The sequence below is a fragment of the Mobula birostris genome, chromosome 19 (assembly GCF_030028105.1).
Source record: "Mobula birostris isolate sMobBir1 chromosome 19, sMobBir1.hap1, whole genome shotgun sequence".
Classification (NCBI taxonomy): Eukaryota; Metazoa; Chordata; class Chondrichthyes; order Myliobatiformes; family Myliobatidae; genus Mobula; species Mobula birostris.
In genome coordinates this window covers 9,833,521-9,850,800 of record NC_092388.1, presented here as the reverse complement: position 1 = coordinate 9,850,800, position 17,280 = coordinate 9,833,521, and the positions used below count along the sequence as shown (strand labels likewise).

Below are 17,280 nucleotides of genomic sequence, written 5' to 3'. Positions count from 1 at the left end.
CGAGGCTAGACAATGCCTAGTTTAGCTGGGCTGCCTTTGTTCATGTTTCACATGGATGTTTTTATCGAAGTTCTGTAGCTGCCTGCTTTAAAAACTGTTGTCTTTTATGTAATTTTGATAAATAGTCCTGACTGTAAGGATGTGTTTTTAATTGTAAGTGTTGCTTCTTCTAGTTGGAGAGATGTTTTGTCAGAGTTAATGTTAAACTAAATCCATTGTTTATCAATATCAAAAGTATTTTGTCAGTGCATATTTTGATGGGAAATTAAGTTTTGTTTAGTAATATTGGGCTGAACTCATTTGCTGGAGTCAAGTGCTGTCAAAAAGGGTTCACATTCCAATAGCCTAATTAGTAGTCAAACATTTTGTTGTTTAGCCAAGGAAAATATTGACATGCTTAAGAAAATGTGCCTCAAAAATATATTCTGAATGTACCTAAAATTTACTAAAGCACATGGTTTTTATTTGCAGGATTGATTTTGAAATCTTTGTCATTTCATTTTCAATTAAAGTCAGTGTTTTGATGGTGTGATGGTAATGACATTCATTCATGAAAACTCTGCAAGAACATCTTAAAATATAAAAGTTATTTTGAATGTTGATCAATGCCAAGATCTGGTTTTCATTCCAAAACCTAAAATAAAAGTTCTAACATAAACAAAACAAAGGTTTAAGAAATTTCATTTTTCAGATTTTCAAGTAGTCAAGCATGCCCCAAACTGAACCATCACCCAGGAACATTGCAGCAGGCGTTCACCAGCAATTTTTATGTGTGTTGCTTGAAATTCCAGCATCTGCAGATTTCCTTGTGTTTGTGTTTTTAAACTTAGGAGCATTGTCTCATTTGGTTGTATACATGTGTATGGCTGAATGACAATCAACTTGAGCTTGAAGGTTCCTTATAAAGGGTCTCGGCCTGAAACATTAACTGTTTATTCCCCTTCGCAGATGCTGCCAGACTTGCTGAGTTCCTTCAGCATTTTGTTTGTGTTGCTCAAGATTTCCTGCATCGGCAGAATCTCTTGTATTTAGTCGCAGTTTCTTTCTGTTTTGCAGGCTGCGGCAGGGTTGAGTATTTCTAGTCTAGCTGAGGTAACGAGCAAAGAGGCATCAATTACTGACAGCACGGCTCAAGTATCCACTCTGTCCCGGATTGTATCTGCAACTCGACCTGAGAAGGTAAACAATGCAACAGATCAGGTTATTCACTGAGGTATCGATTTTCTAGCTTTCACTTTACAATGATGTGAACGGTAAGTATCCTGAAGAATGTTCTATAATGCAAAGAAAACCTCTCTATCAGGCATGAGACAGTGTCTGTTGCAATGATATTTAAATAATTTGTTTAGTGAATCAGCATGATAACAGGCCTTGACCCAACGAGCCCACGCCACTCTATTACACCTATGTGACCAATTAAACTAGTAACCAGGTCTTTGGAATTTCAGGAGGAAACCAAGCACCTGGAGGAAACCCATGCGGTCACGGGGAGAATATGCAAATTCCTTACAGACAGAAATTAACCCGGGTCGCTGGTGCTATAAAGCAGCGGTCCCCAACCACCGGGCCGCGGACCAGTACCGGGCCGCAAAGTGTGTGCTACCGGTCCGCGAGGAAACGATACGAGTCAGCTGCTCCTTTCCTCATTCCCTGTCATGCACTGTTAAACTTGAACATTGGGTTGCCAGCTGTCCCGTATTTGCTGGGACATCCGGTATATTGGACTAAATTGGTTTGTCCCGTATTTCCCCCACTAAGGTAGAACGTTCCTTTGAAACCTTTTGTGCCGAAATGGCGTGAAGTGAAGAAGAAATTACCATTTATTTATATTGAAAAATTTTTGAGCGTTCCCAGACCCAAAAAATAACGTACCAAATCATACCAAATAACACATAAAACTGAAAACAAATAACACTAACATATAGTTAAAGCAGGAATGATATGGTAAGTACACAGCCTGTATAAAGTAGAAATAATGTATGTACAGTGTAGTCGGGAAGATGAAGGCAAAGCCGAGTTGTGGGGAAAAAATCGGCACGTACATGCATGCGCACATCACATGCGCACACAGGTGCCTGCGCAAGTCTTCATGGTCATGGTAGTCTTTGCTGAGGTAAAGTGTCCCGGGATTTGACTGCTACTTTTGTCCCTTATTTGGGAGTGAGAAAGTTGGCAACTCTAACTGTAAAAGACATGTTGAGGTGAGCTTCACCCGACTTGAACAACCGCCACCCACCCTGGTCGGCCGGTCCACAAGAATATTGACAATATTAAACCGGTCCGCGGTGCAAAAAGGGTTGGGGACCCCTGCTGTAAAGTGTTATGCTAACTGCTATGTTGCCACGCCACGCTGATTTTATAAATGTAGAATGAGCCAAAAGCAGCACTTGGATAAAGCTTGAGTAAAAATGAACAGCTGAAGCTTATCTTTGCCTTACGGCAGAAAATCAAATTAAGAAGCGACACTTACAAAATGCTGGAGGAACTCAGCAGGTCAGGGGCATCTATGGAAATGAATAAACAGTCGGTATTTTGGGCTGACAGCCTTCTTCAGGATTGGAAGGGAAGAGGGAAGATGCCAGAATGAAAAGGTGGGGGGAGGGGAAGGTGGGCCAGCTAGAAGGTGACAAGTGAATGTCACAGTGTGCGTTGACAGGTAACTGAACCCAGGTGCAGGGGAACAACAGACTCCCATGTCGGGACAGAAACAAGAGTTTATTCATAGGGTGTCAGTGGCTTGACTGAGTGACACTGCGAGACGACCCATGCCAGTCAAAATAGACTTGACAAGATTAGGCAGAAACCACAAGGGCGTAATGACTCTAGATAAGACAACTATTGACAAATACAGGTGCACAGGCCCGCAGGGCTCATGACAGGTGGAGCCAGGTGGGTGGAAAAGGTCGAGGGCTGGAGAGGAAGGAATCTGATAGGAGAGGAGAGTGGACCATAGGAGAATGGGAAGGAGGAGGGGCACCAGGTGGAGGTGATAGGCAAGTGAGGATAGGTAAGAGGCCAGACTGAGGAATAAAAGAAGAGGGAAGTTTTTTTTCACCAGAAGGAGAAATCAATATTCGTGCCATCAGGTTGGAGGCTAACCAGACGTAATACTCAGTTCGCATCTACTTAGAACATGGTTGTAATGTACTTCATAGCAGAAGTGTTTTGACAAGACAGACATTTTAGAAAGGTTGGAACATTTTAGGAACATCCTCTTTCCCTCCGCCATGTAATTTCTCTCCACAGATTTTCCACCAGCTAGTTTCTCTCAGCTTTTCGGTTTCGATTCCTTTCTTATTTCCTCTTTTGTCTTTAATCACTGGTTTATTGACTGCTGTTACCTTGATAACCTGGGTGTCATGGAAGCGTAGTGGTTACTGCAGTGCTATTACAGTCCTGGGTGTTGGAGTTTGGAGTTCAATTCTGCCGCTATCTGTAAGAAAGTTCTCCCCGTGACCACGTGGGTTTCCTCCGGGTGCTCTGGTTTCCTCCCACAGTCTAAAGAAGTACTGGTTAGAAGGTTTATTAATCATTGTAAATTGTCCTGTGATTAAAGTAGGGTTACGTTGGTGGGTTGCTGGGTGGTGCAGCTCAGTGGGTTAGAAGGACCTGTATCTCTAAATAAATAACAAATTAAGATAAATGTTGTCTGGACTCTTATTTTCTGTCCCCTCTGTTCCTCCCTCTCTTTGCAATTCAAAATCGTCGGTCTTCTCAACTTTCCAGTTCTGATGAAATGTCTTTGACCTAAATTGTTGACTTTTTTTCTGCTCCTTAAAATATTGTTCAACTTATTGAAAGCTTGCAGACTTTTCTCTTTTTGGGTTAAGGATACCTTTATTGGTATTGGCATGCATATTGGTTTAGTGTTATCACATGTATCAAGATACAGTGAAAAGCTTGCGTACTGTTTACAAAGATCAAGTCATTCCACAGCGCATTGAGATTGAATAAGGTAAAATGATAACAATGTAGAACAGAGTGTCAAAGATACCAAAAAAGAGCAGTGCAGTTAAGCGATTAAAATGCAATAGCCAGCCCCTCGAAGCACTAGATGTTAGGTTTTCTTGGGTACCGGGATGATCGTGCCCTTCTTAAAGCAGGAGGGAACTGCAGCCTGAAGCAGGGAGAGGCTAAAAATATCTGTAAATATCCCTGCAGGCTGGTCTGCACAGGGTCTGAGGACACGGCCAGGGACACCATCTGGTCCCAAAGCTTTCTGCGGGTTCACACTTCAGAAGACTGAACATATAATGGTGGCTGTCAGAGTGGACAACAGAAGGAAATGTGCCCATAGAATGTGTTAAGCTTATCGGGAAGGGATATGCTGTTGTCAGTGATGCAGCTGAGTTAGTTAGGGGTGCCACAGTAGCATAGCAGTTAGCTGAACACTTTACAATTGGTGCTCATTTCCTGCCGCTATCTACAGGAAGTTGGTACGTTCTCCTCATGTCCATGTGTGTTTCCCCTGGGTGCCCCAGTTTTCTCCCACATTCCAATAAGTATGGGTTAGTAAGAGTTGAATGGGTTGGAAAGAACTTTAAAATTTTCTGCAATACTACCAAGCCTTTATTTATTTATTTTATTTAGAGATACAACATGAACAGGCCTTTCCGGCCCAGTGAGCCATGCCACCGAGAAACCCACCTATTTAACCCTAGACTAATCACAGGACAATTTACAATGACCAATTAACCTATTTAACCAGTACATCTTTGGATTGTGGGAGGAAACCAGAGCACCCAGAGGAAACCCATGCGGCCACAGAGAGCACGTACAAACTCCTTATAGAGGGTATCATAAAGTCAACACATACTGTATATTTTATTTTCAGGATATATCAGTGCATGGGTCAGTACAAGGGGTAATATCCGGTCAAATAGCTCACCAGCTTACGCCCACTAGGATGCAAAACCACGACAACGGGATTGCAAACCAGCAGGCCATGCCTTCACCAACTTCCAATTCCGTCATCACACAAGCACCTTCTACCAACAGGCAAATAGGGTAAGTGATTACTTCAGAAAGTGCTGTCCAAACTGCCAATCATAAAGATTGTTGTTGGTGTCATAATGGAATGTGAGAATGGTCTAAATTTCAGTCAAAGTCTTGGGAATGGAAACATTCAAAATTCAAGATTGCTTATTGTCATTTTTCAGTACAAAAGTGATTGTTACAATGCAGCATAGAAAAAACAGTGCAAAGAATGCAATAAAAACAATAAATATAAATGCATAAGATTAATTTATATACATAGACTGATTGTATGTACATAAATTCATTATAAGGATATTCTTGGAATGTTTAATGAATGCAATTGGAGATTTTTCTTTTTTGTACTTCATTCTACCATCAGCCTTTCAGAAGTCAGAAGTGTTTTAAAAAAAAAGTGACATCGTGAGCATTGGATAGAATATGTTAAATTCATGGTAGTACAAGTATATAATGTACGTTTGTAGAAAGTGTGTTCCAGGACTTGACCTGATAGAAAGCGAAGCAGTAACAGTGCAGGTGTGGCCTCTCTTGTGTTTAAACTGACAAATGAGGCTTTGGGCCTAATCTGGGGTTCAGATCTGAGGACTTCGTTTTGGTTTGGAATGCTGTTGTTCACTTCAATAGTTTGCATGAGTTTTTAATTTTTTTTTTGTTTATCTTGAGCACTGAGTGTTGGTCTTTTATTTTTATATTTATTTTTTTCGTTAATTGGGTTCTTTTGAGTTTCTTGCTTTGTGGCTACCTGTGAGCAAGCAAATCTCAAGGTTGTATAATTTATACATTCTTTGACCATAAATGAATCTTAAACAAGGGAAAATCTGCAGATGCTGGAAATTTGAGCAACACACACAAAATGCTGGAGGAACCCAACAGGCCAGGCAGCATCTATGGAAAAAAGTACAGTTAATGTTTCAGGCTGAAACGACAATTGTTCTCTATTCCAGAGATGCTGCCTGGCCTGCTGAGTTCCTCCAGCATTTTGTGTGTGTTGCTTAAATGAATCTTGAACGTTTGCACAGGTAGGTGTTGTGGGCAAGAGAATAGGCAGAGCTAGAGAACATAGAGTGTAGAACACAGGGAAAATTACAGCACAGTACAGCTCCTTTGGCCCACAATTTTGTGCCAGCCTTTCAACCTACTCGAAGGTCAATCTAATCCTTCCTTCCTATATAACTCTGTATGTTTCTATCATCCATGTGCTCAACTAAGAGTCCGTTAAGTCCCACTAATATATCTGCCTCTACCAACACGCCTGACAGGGCATTCTACACACCCACCACTCTCTGTGAAAAGAACTTGCCTCTGACATCCCCCCTATACTTTCCTCCAATCACCTTAAGATTACGCCCCTCTTGTATTAGCTATTTCTGCCCTGCAGTATAGGGAATAGGGTAGATCACAGTAACAAATTGGCATGTATGATGTTGTAGGCATCACTGAATCATGGCTGAAAAATTATAGCTGGGAACTTAATTTCCAAGGGTACACATTGCATCGAAAGGGCAGGCAGGAAGGCAGAGGGGGTGGCGTTGATCTGTTGTTAAAAAACGTAATCAAATCATTAGAAAGAGGTGGTCTGGGGTTGGAACGTGTTGAATCATTGTGGATAGAGCTAAGGAACTGCAAGGGTAAAAAGACCCTGATGGGAGTTGTATACAGATGCCCAAACGGTAGTAAAGATGTGGCTTACAAATTAGAATGGGAGACAGAAAATGCATGTCAAAAGGGCAATAGTCATGGTGGATTTCAATATACAGATAGATTGGGAAAACCTGGTTGGTGCTGCGTTCCAAGAGGGAAAATTTCTAGAATGCCTATGAGATGGCTTTTTAGAGCAGCTCGTGGTTGAGCCCACTAGGGGATCAATTATTCTGGGTTGGCTGTTGCGCAATGAACCAGAATTGATTAGAGAGCTTAAGGTAAAAGAACTCTTAGGGGACAAGTGATCATATATGATTGAACTCATTCTGAAATTTGAGAAGGAGAAGCTAAACTCAGATGTATCAGTATTATAGTGGAATAAAGGGAATTATGGAGGCATGAGAGAGAAGTTGGCCAGAATAATTGAGTGGAAAAGAACACTGGCAGGGATGACAGCAGAGAAGCAATGGCTGGAATTTCTGGAAACAGTTCGGAAAGCACAGGATAGATATATCCCAAAGAGATAGAAGTATTCTAAAGGCAAGATGGCACAATCGTGGCTAACAAGAGAAGTCAAAGCCAACATAAAAGCCAGAGAGAGGGCATATAATAGAGTAAAAATTAGTGGGAAGTTAGAGGATTGGGAAGCTTTTAAATACCAAGAGATGACTACTAAAAATTAATTAAGAAGGTAAAGATGAAAAATGAAATTAAACTAGCCAATAATATTAATGAAGATACCAAAAACTTCTTCAGATATATAGGGTATAAAAGAGAGGTGAGAGCGGATTGCTGGAAAACAATGCCTGAGAGGTAGAAATGGGACAAGGAAATGGCAGACGAACTGAATAAGTATTTTGCATCAGCCTTCACAGTGGAAGACACTGGCAGTATGGTGGATGTTCCAGTTGTCAGTGGTCATGAAGTGTGTGAAGGTATCATTACAAGGGAGAAGGTTCTTGGGAAACTGAAAGGTCTGAAGGTAGATAAGTCACCTGGACCAGATGATGTACCCCACAGAGTTCTAAAAGATGTGGCTGAAGAGATTATGGAGCCATTAGTAATGATCTTTCAAGAACTACTTTATTCTAGAAAACTTCTGGAAGACTGGAAAATTTCAAATGTCATTCCACTCTTCAAGAAGGGAGAGAGGCAGAAGAACGAAAATTGTGAGCCATTTTAGTCTGACTTCAGTGGTTGGGAAGATGCTGGAGTTGATTATTAAGGATGTAGTTTTGGGGTGCATGGAGGCACATGATAAAATAGACCGTAGTCAGCATGGATTCCTCAAAGGAAAATCTTGTCTGACAGATCTGTTGGAATTCTTTGAAAAAAAAACAAGCAGGATAGACAGAGGAGAATTGGTTGATGTTGTGTACTTGGATTTTCAGAAGGCCGTTGACAAGGTGCCACACATGAGGCTGCTTAACAAGTTATGAGCTCATGATATTACAGGAAAGACTGTAGCACGGATAAAACAGTGGCTGATTGGCAGAAGGCAAAGAGTGGGGATAAAGGGAGCCTTTTCTGGCTGGCTGCCAGTGACTAGCGGTGTTCCACATGGGTCTATGTTGGGACCGATTCTTTTTATGTTATATGTCAATGATTTGGATGATGGAATTGATGGCTTTATATATTAAGACTTTATAAGCACCAGTGAGGCCTTACTTGGAGTTTTGTAAGCAGTTTTGTGTCCTTTATCTTAGAAGTGATGTGCTGAAACTGGAGAGGGTTCAAAGGAGGTTCACTAAAATGATTCCAGCATTGAACAGCTTTTATGAAGAGTGTTTCCTGGCTTTGGGCCTGTATTTACTAGAATTTAGAAGAATGAGGGTTGACCTAATTGAAATCAATTGGATGGTGAAAGGACTTGATAGAATGGATGTGGAGAGGATATTTCCTATATGGGAGAGTTTTAAGACCAGAGGACACAGCCTCAGAATGGCGAATCAGAATGGGATTCAGAATCGGGTTTATTATCACCGGCTTGTGTTGTGAAATTTGTTAACTTGGCAGCAGCAGTTCAATGCAATACATAATATAGAATGAATAAATAAATCTATTACAGTATATGTATATTGAATAGATTAAAAATCGTGCAAAAACAGAAATAATATATATTAAAAAAGTGAGGTAGTGTTCACGGGTTCAATGTCCATTTAGGAATCGAATGGCGGAGGGGAGGAAGCTGTTCCTGAATAACTGAGTGTGTGCCTTCAGGCTTCTGTAGCTCCTCCCTGATGATAACAGTGAGAAAAAGGCATGCTCTGGGTGCTGGGGGTGCTTAATAATAAACACTGCCTTTCTGAGACACCGCTCCTTGAAGATGTCCTGCGTACTTTGTAGGCTAGTACCCAAGATGGAGCCGACTAAATTCACAACCCTCTGCAGCTTCCTTCGGTCCTATGCAGTACCCCCCCCCCCCCCATACCAGACAGTGAGGCAACCTGTCAGAATGCTCTCCAGGGGTGTCCTTGTAGAATGGAGATGAGGAGGAATTTCTTTAGTGGGAGAGTCATGAATCTGAGGAATTTGTTAGCACAGCTAGCTGTGAAGGCCAAGTCTTTATGTATATTTAAGGCAGAGGTTGATAGATACTTGATTGGTCAGGGCATGAAGGGATATGGGGGGAAGGCAGGAGATTGGGGCTGAGAGGGAAAATAGATCAACCATAATGAAATGGTGGAGCAGACTTGATGGGCCAAATGGCCTAATTTTGCTCCTATATCTTATGTTCTTATGGTAATTCAGGAACACCTCATACTAAATCTGCGTAGCTTCCAATCTGGTGGCACGAATATCAATTTTCCAATAACTTCTCCTCTTTCCTCCTTCTCAGTTTTTCCATTCCTCATTCTGGCTCCCTGATTACACCTTTACTTGTCTTCACCAGCCCATTACCTCCCTCAGGTGCCACTCTTCCTTCCCTTTATCCCATGGTCCACTCAACTCTCCTATCAGATTCTTTATTCTTCAGTCCTTTACCTTTTCCACCCATTACCTCCCAGCTTCTCACTTAATTCCTTCCTACACTCCCTATCCCCCTCACCTGGTCTCACCCATCAACTAACAGCTTGTGCTCCTTCCCCTCCTCTCACTTTTTTATTTTGGCTTCTGTCCCCTTCCTGTCCAGTCCTGATGAAGGGTCTTGGTCCAAAATATCAACTGTTTACTCACCTCTATAGAAGCTGCCTGACCTGCTGAGCTCCCCCAGCATTTAGTGTGTTTTTCTAAGGAAACGAAGGTTCAGAAGGAAAGTGAATAAGGAAGCACAGATCAGCCATGAATTCATAGAAAGGCCAGCTCTTATTCCAACAATTTCTGAAGTGTTCCATCATTTCTGAATCAGCTGCCTGGTTCTGCCCTGTTTGGAAATTTTAGCATAATGTTCTGTGTCTTTCTTTAAATATCTTAGTCAGCTCAAGTAACTTCATCAGAGTTCAGTTTCACACTTAACTGAACCTTTTCAAAAGAGTAGGCTCATTAAGGCCAAATCGTAGCTCTTTATGAGTGATCCTTGTAGGTATACTCAATGCTGGCGAGGGCTTCACCTGTGACGGGCTGAGCCACATCCATTAATCTTTTTACGACTTTTCGTTCAAGGGTATTTGGGTTTCTGTATCAGGTCGTGATGCAACCACTGCGCATATTGAAGTTTGTCAAAGTTTTAGGTGACATGTCAAATCTTTGCAAACTTCTCAGAAAGCAGAGGTGCTGCTGTGCCTTCTTTGTAATGGTACTCATGTGCTGGACCTAGGACACATCCTCTGAAATGATAACGCTGAGGAATTTAACGTTGCTGACCTTCTCCACCTTCAATCCCCTGGTGAGGAGTAGCTCGTGGACCTCTGTTTTCCTCGTCCTATAGTCAATATTTTCTTTGGTTTTTCTGACGTTGAGTGAGGGGTTGTTGCTGAGGCTCATTCAGCTGGGTTTTCAATCTCCTTCTTATACGCTGATTTGTCACCACCTTTGATTCAGCCAACAACCTCCCCTGGTTTGGGAATCCCTTTTCCTCTTTTCAGGCATCTTCCTGTTATCCAAAATCATCCTCCTTCCCAGTCCCTTGCTAATGTTAGCCTGCTGATCTAGCCAGGAGGCTGACTGCAGTTATGTCTGACTGGTTGGGTCATTCATGAAAATCACCCCTGAGTGAACAACATGAAATATATATGCCTAATAAGTCATTGTATAAGTGCTTGTATTATTACCAATGTAAATGTAATTATCATTATGAAATGTTACATGGAAGCAGATTCTCAGATTCAGTAAGTGGGACACATATTGCGAGGCAGTATGCTAACTACTTATTTACAGGCCAGCAGTGAAACACTCAACCAGCTATCTAAGTCAAACAAGTACTCATCTAAGCCCCCTTAAGTTACAAAAACTCGGACACTAAACATTCATAACACTTCTCACTAGAACAGGTACTTTGTTAATTCCAATGTTACTCAACTATGACACTAAACATTCAACAAACAGGTACTTATTTAAGGGTGCCCCTGGGCCCTCCTATCTGCAGCACACTTTCCCAAAGGCTCTTCATCCCTGGCTGCAGCTCAGTTTGAAGGGACCTCCTTGTGAAAAAGAGGCACAGTGTCCTGCTTGCACTATTTTTATACCAATTGAGTGCCCAAAACAGGAAGCTGATGCCATGGCGTGAAAGCCAGCCAATGGGAGAGAACTGCCACATCCTTGAAACGGGGCAATCAGTGTTTGACACAGTGGAAGTGGCTTTTAACCAGCAGGTAAGTTAACACGTCACATTACAGAGAACTTTGTGAGTTATTTCTGCATAGAAACAATGCAGTTTTTGTGAATAAAACCTGGTTAGTGGCCAGCCAGCTTGCAATACACATGTCTATTTTCCTTTGTTTAATATTTATTGTTTTACAATAACATTGGCTTCATTTAGAAGTCTGGCAAAGCAGAAAATACATTATTTTATAAAATGTCATCTGTTTAATTTATTTTGTTCTGGAACATTGTACTCTCTTGGCTTTGTTTCAGTCTGACTTTCCAAATGAAATGGTTGGGTTGGCCTGCAATAAATTGCCTGTTGTAAATAAATTAAGACATATTTATTTGGTCCTTTTGGTAATCACGTGACAGGGGTGCTACGGTAACATAGTGGTTAGTGCGACACTATTACAGTTCAGGGCACCAGAGTTCAGAGTTCATTTCTGGCAGCCTCTGTAAGAAGTTTGTATATTCTCCCAGTGACCGCGTGGATTTCCTCCAGGTGCTCTGGTTTCCTCCCGCAGTCTAAAGATGTACCAGTTAGTAGGTTAATTGTCATTGTAAATTTTCCCCTGATTAGTCTGTGTTCCATGCTACAGTTTATCTTAAAATCAATCAATCAATAAATAAATAGATAAATAACTATAAAGACAACAGAGTACTTCTGTTGTGTGGTCACAAACTTAATATTCAACAAAGCTCTTCGAACAGAAATCTTAAGACACACCCTCACAATGTCATTAGCTAGTGTGGAATAATCACCAGCTTTTTCCGCTGCATGTTCTTAAAGCCACGGCACCACATCCTTTGGTGGAGCAGACTTGATAGGCCGAATGGCCTAATTCTGCTCCTTTGTCTTTGAAGGGTCAAGAGCACAAGGAGAAATGTTTGATCCTCTCAATTTCAATCTGGCGTTCCTTGCTTTACCCTGAGTGGATCTGGAAACTTAATACAGATTGAAAGAATAAGACCAAGGGAGAAGAATTAGGCCATTTGACCCATTGAGTCTGCTCTGCAATCCCTCTCAATTCCATTCACCTGCCCTCTTCCTGTAACTTTTTACACCCTTACTAAAGCAGAACCTAACAACCTCCACTTTAAATATACCAAGTGACTTGGCCTCCATAGCCGTCTGTGGCAACAAACTCCACAGATTCACCACCCTCTGGCTAAAGAAATTCCTCCTCATCTTCATTCTAAGAGGACATCCTTGAATTCTGAGCCTGTGCCCTCCGGTCCTTGACACCACCACTATAGGAAATATTCTCTCCACATCCACTCTATCTGGCCTTTCAATGTTTGATAGGTTTCAATGATATTCCTCTTTCATTCTTCTAAACTCCAGCAAGTACAGTGCCATTGAATGCTCCTCATACATTAACCCTTTCATTTCTGTGATCATTCTTGTGAACCTTCTCTGGACCCTCTCCGATGCCAACACATCCTTTCTTAGGGTAGGTGCCCAAAGCTACTCACCATATTCCAATTGTGGTCTGACAAATTTCTCGACACATGCTGGTGATAATAAATCTGATTCTGATTCTAATTCTGACCAATGTCTTATAAACCATCAGCATTACATCCTTGCATTTATATTATGAGGAAATCAGGAGATATAAGGTTTGTGTAAGAAATGTGGTAGAATATTAAACAAGGATCTTATCAAATGGCAGAGCAGGCAAAGAATTGAATCCCAATTCCTTTAACACTTTGAGGTGCATTTGTTGGTCTGGGCCTATACTCAATGGCGTTCAGAAGGATGAGGAGGGATCTCATTGAAAACCACTGAATTCTGAAGGCCTGGATAAAGTGGGAGAAGTTTCCATTAGTCTAGGATCTGAGGGCATCAGGATAGAAGGGACATCCGTTTAAAACTGAGATGAGGATGAATTTCTTCATCTGGTGGGTGTTAATCTGTACAATTCATTAAATCCATGAGACAAGAGCAAACAAAGTCAACAAGTTCCAAATTCTGTGTGGATCAAGTGCAATAACGTGCATTTGACATATTTTTGGTCCAGGACCATTTCATGATGTCTCTAAAAGAACATTGATAAATGACTTTGTTCACTGCTACAAAGTTGTGTTAGTCTTTTCTAATCAGTAAAGTATTGTGTTATCCTAACCTTTTTGGAGCAGACTATTTTGTTCTTTCTGCCTGAACTCAAAATTATTCGCAGAATAACAATAATAATGCAACAGGGATAACAATGAAGTAGAACAAAAAACATTGAAAGGGGGTTTTGGCATTAATATGAAATTCTTTGTTCAGACTGCTGCAATCATATAATTAAAGTTCAGCAAAAAAGAAGACTTCCCACTCACCATTTAGAAAGAAAGTAGCACATGAATTTCTTTGATTATATACTGCACTACATTGAAAAAGACAAGGATACCAATTAAAAGTACACAGATGCATAATTTAAATGTTGCACTTGAACTGAACATACCAGGTCTGAAATGTCATGGGACCTTCATTGTCTCCTGCTGTCATTTTGGCAAGAGGACGGTGGAAACCCTAGAGAGACAGAACAAACAGCTGACTGTAGCATTTCTCTGGTTTCCTGCCAATGTTAGAGCAAGAAACTGGTGATAGTCCCCATGTAGTTTCAGGGCCAATAACTAATTTGAGAATGTGTAAATGTTGTTTTCTTTCGTGTGTGTTCTCCTTGCAATAGCAGTTGGTCTGTGTGGGAAATTTGAAACTTCAGCTAGACAGAAAATAAATGACAATAGTAATAGCCATACTTAAAACTTCAAAAAGTAATTTTCTTTCACAAGCTTAATTACAGAACCTAATTGAAGTATAGTGTATGAAATAATGATGTGAAGTTATTTTGCTACTCAGTGTAACTCCTTTACAGATATGAACTATTATCAACCCTTGTTCTTTCTTTTTCAATATTTTTATTAATTTATACATAGAAGAATACAGAGTACAAAAAGATATATATTACAAGTAAAAAAAGATAACATAATACCAAATACATTTGAATCACACTTGCGATCTCATTACCCTATATTCATGTAAATAAAATTAAATCATAATAGTGAAATATGATAATTTATTAGACAAAAAAAAATCTAAGCCCACTACCAGGGTCGAAGCTGTTTGGCAAAGAAAGAAAAAAGGAAAAAAAACACCTTATCATATAGTGAAATATGTTATTAGCCAACATCTGTACTTTAACAACAAATCAAAGGTTTTGAAAACAGTTCAAAGATGTTCCCCACAATGTTTCAAGGTCTTGGCTAGATTCAGAAATTGAACAACGAATCTTCTCTAAATTTAAGCATGACATAACATCACGTAACCGTTGAGCATGAGTAGACGGAACAACATTCTGCGATCTCAATTATATACATTTCCTAAAAGTCCCGATAAGAACTTAGTAGATGTAATTTCTAATTTGAAACCTTTCAACCCTTGTTCTATAGCTTAACATTACCATAAGACATGGGTGCAGAATTAGGCCATTCGGCCCATCGTGTCTACTCTGCCATTCCATCATGGATGATTTATTTTCTCTCTCAATACCATTCTCCTGCCTATAACCTTTGACACCCTTACTAATCAAGAGCCTATTAGCCTCTGCTTTATTACTCAATGACTTGGCATCCACAGCCATCTGTGGCAATGAACTTCACTGATACACCACTCTCTGACTAAAGGAATTCCTCCTCATCTCTGTTCTGAAAGAAGGTCCTATTCTGAAGCTGTGGTCTCTGGTCATAGACTCCCCCAATACAGGAAACATCCTCTCAACATCGGCTCTGTTGAGACCGTTCAAGATTCAATAGGTTTCAATGAGAACCCCTCATTCTTCTAAACTCCAGCAGGTACGGGCACAGAGCAATCAAGTGTTCCTAGTACGTTAACCCTTTCATTCCTGGGATCATTCTCATGAATCTTCTTCTGGACCTTCTGCAATGTCAGCAGACCCTTTCATAAATAAAGAGCCTAAAGCCTTAAATAATTGCAGTAAAACATCACTACTGATCAGTACTTTAAACTACTAGCAATAAATGTTACTTACATGTAACGTGAATATGAAAATGAAGCCCCATTAATGGCCTTTAGTTCTATTTATTTTGCATGAACACGATCGTTTATCCCTAAACTAATAATACCATGTTTCTCATCAGTCAGTAAAGCTGACCAAATTCAGCTAGGTTAATCAAAAAATTCTGCTACTTGACTGAAACGTGGCATAATAGTGTAGTGGTTAGCACAATGCTTTACAGTACCAGCGACCCGGGTTCAATTCCCACCGTTGTCTGTAAAGAGTTTGCATGTTCTCCCCGTGACCATGTGGGTTTCCTCCGGGTGCTCTGGTTTCCTCCCACATTCCAAAGGCACACCAGTTAGTAGGTTAATTTGCCATTGTAAATTGTCCCATGACTGGGGCAATTAAATTGGGGGTTGCTGGGCAGCGTGGCTCAAAGGGCCAGAAAGGCCTATTCTGTGCTGTATCTCAATAATAAATAAATAAAATGCAATACTATCTTAAAATGTAATGACCATTTGTAAAAGTATGAACTGTTCTACTTCTCACATCTCTGTCCACTATAGTCGCCAAGAGATTTTATCAGTTTATGAGTAGTTGAATGCATGAGTGGTTTAATGTAGAATTGTTTCTGCTATGTTGACCATTTTGAGACAGCTTTCCATATGGGATCCAATTCTAAATTCTCATTTTTTTGTTATTCTCTAAACCAAAGTACAAAGTTCAGAGTAAATTTATTATCAAAGTACATACATGCCACCATATATAACCCAGAGATTCTTTTTCTTGCGGGCATATTTAACAAATCTACAATACAATAATAACCATAATGGAATCAATGAAAGACTGCACGAACTTGGGTGTTCAATACAATGCATGTCATTGGCTCACATTTTTGTTTGGTGTGTATGTACATTTAGTGGCCATTTTAACAGGTAGCTGTACCTGATAAAATGCCACTGAGTGTATGTTCCTCATCTTCTGCTGCTGTAGCCCATCCACTTCAAGGTTTCAACTCAGACGGTTGAAAAAGTTTGGTATGGGCCTCCCCAAATCCTATGAACTTTCTACAGGGGCGTAATTGAGAGCATCCTGACTGGCTGCATAACTGCCTGGTACGGGAACTGAACCTCTCTTAATCGCAGGACTCTGCAGAGGGTGGTGCGGACAAGCCCAGCGCATCTGTGTAGTTGTGAACTTCCCATGATTCAGGGCATTTACAAAGTCAGGTGTGTAAAAAGGGCCCAAAGGATCAGAGGGGACCTGAGTCACCCCAACCACAATCTATTCCAGCTGCTACCATCCGGGAAATAGTACCGCATCATAACAGCCAGGAACAACAGGCTCCGGGACAGCTTCTTCCACCAGACCATCAGACTGATTAACATATGCTGATTTGAGTGTATTTCTATGTTACAGTGACTGTTCTATTTATTATAAATAACTATGGTTGCACATTTAGACAGAGATGTAACGTAAAGATTTTTGCTTCTCTTGTATGGGAAGGATGTAAGAAATAAAGTCAATTCATTCATTCATTCATTCAATGAACTGTACATTCGGACACCACTGTACACCACTGTTCTAACGTGTAGTTATTTGTGTTGCTGTCGCCTTGCTGTCAGCCTGAACCAGTCTGGCTGTTTTTCTCTGACCTTTCTGACCAAAGCATTTCTGTCCACAGAACTGCCGCTCACTGGATGTGTTCACACCATTTTTCATAAACTCTAGAGACTGTTGTGCGTGAAAATCCCAGGAGATCAGCAGTTTCTGAGATACTCAAGCTACCCCTTCCGGCATCAACAATCATTCTGTGGTCCAAGTCACTTAGATCATATTTCTTCCCAATTTTGATGTCTGGTCCAAACAACTGAACCACTTGACCATGTCTGCA

General features: G+C 40.7%; 1 protein-coding gene across 4 annotated transcripts in view; it reads left to right on the top strand.

Moving 5' to 3' along the window:
• Window positions 1–17,280, top strand: part of creb5b (cAMP responsive element binding protein 5b) — a 351,151-nt gene that overhangs the window by 65,277 nt on the left and 268,594 nt on the right. For all 4 annotated transcript variants that reach the window (XM_072283198.1, XM_072283200.1, XM_072283201.1 and 1 more), the window contains exons 6-7: window positions 1,057–1,179; window positions 4,835–5,007. In XM_072283198.1, coding sequence (XP_072139299.1) covers window positions 1,057–1,179; window positions 4,835–5,007 — 296 coding nt within the window. The remainder of the gene's footprint in view (window positions 1–1,056; window positions 1,180–4,834; window positions 5,008–17,280) is intronic.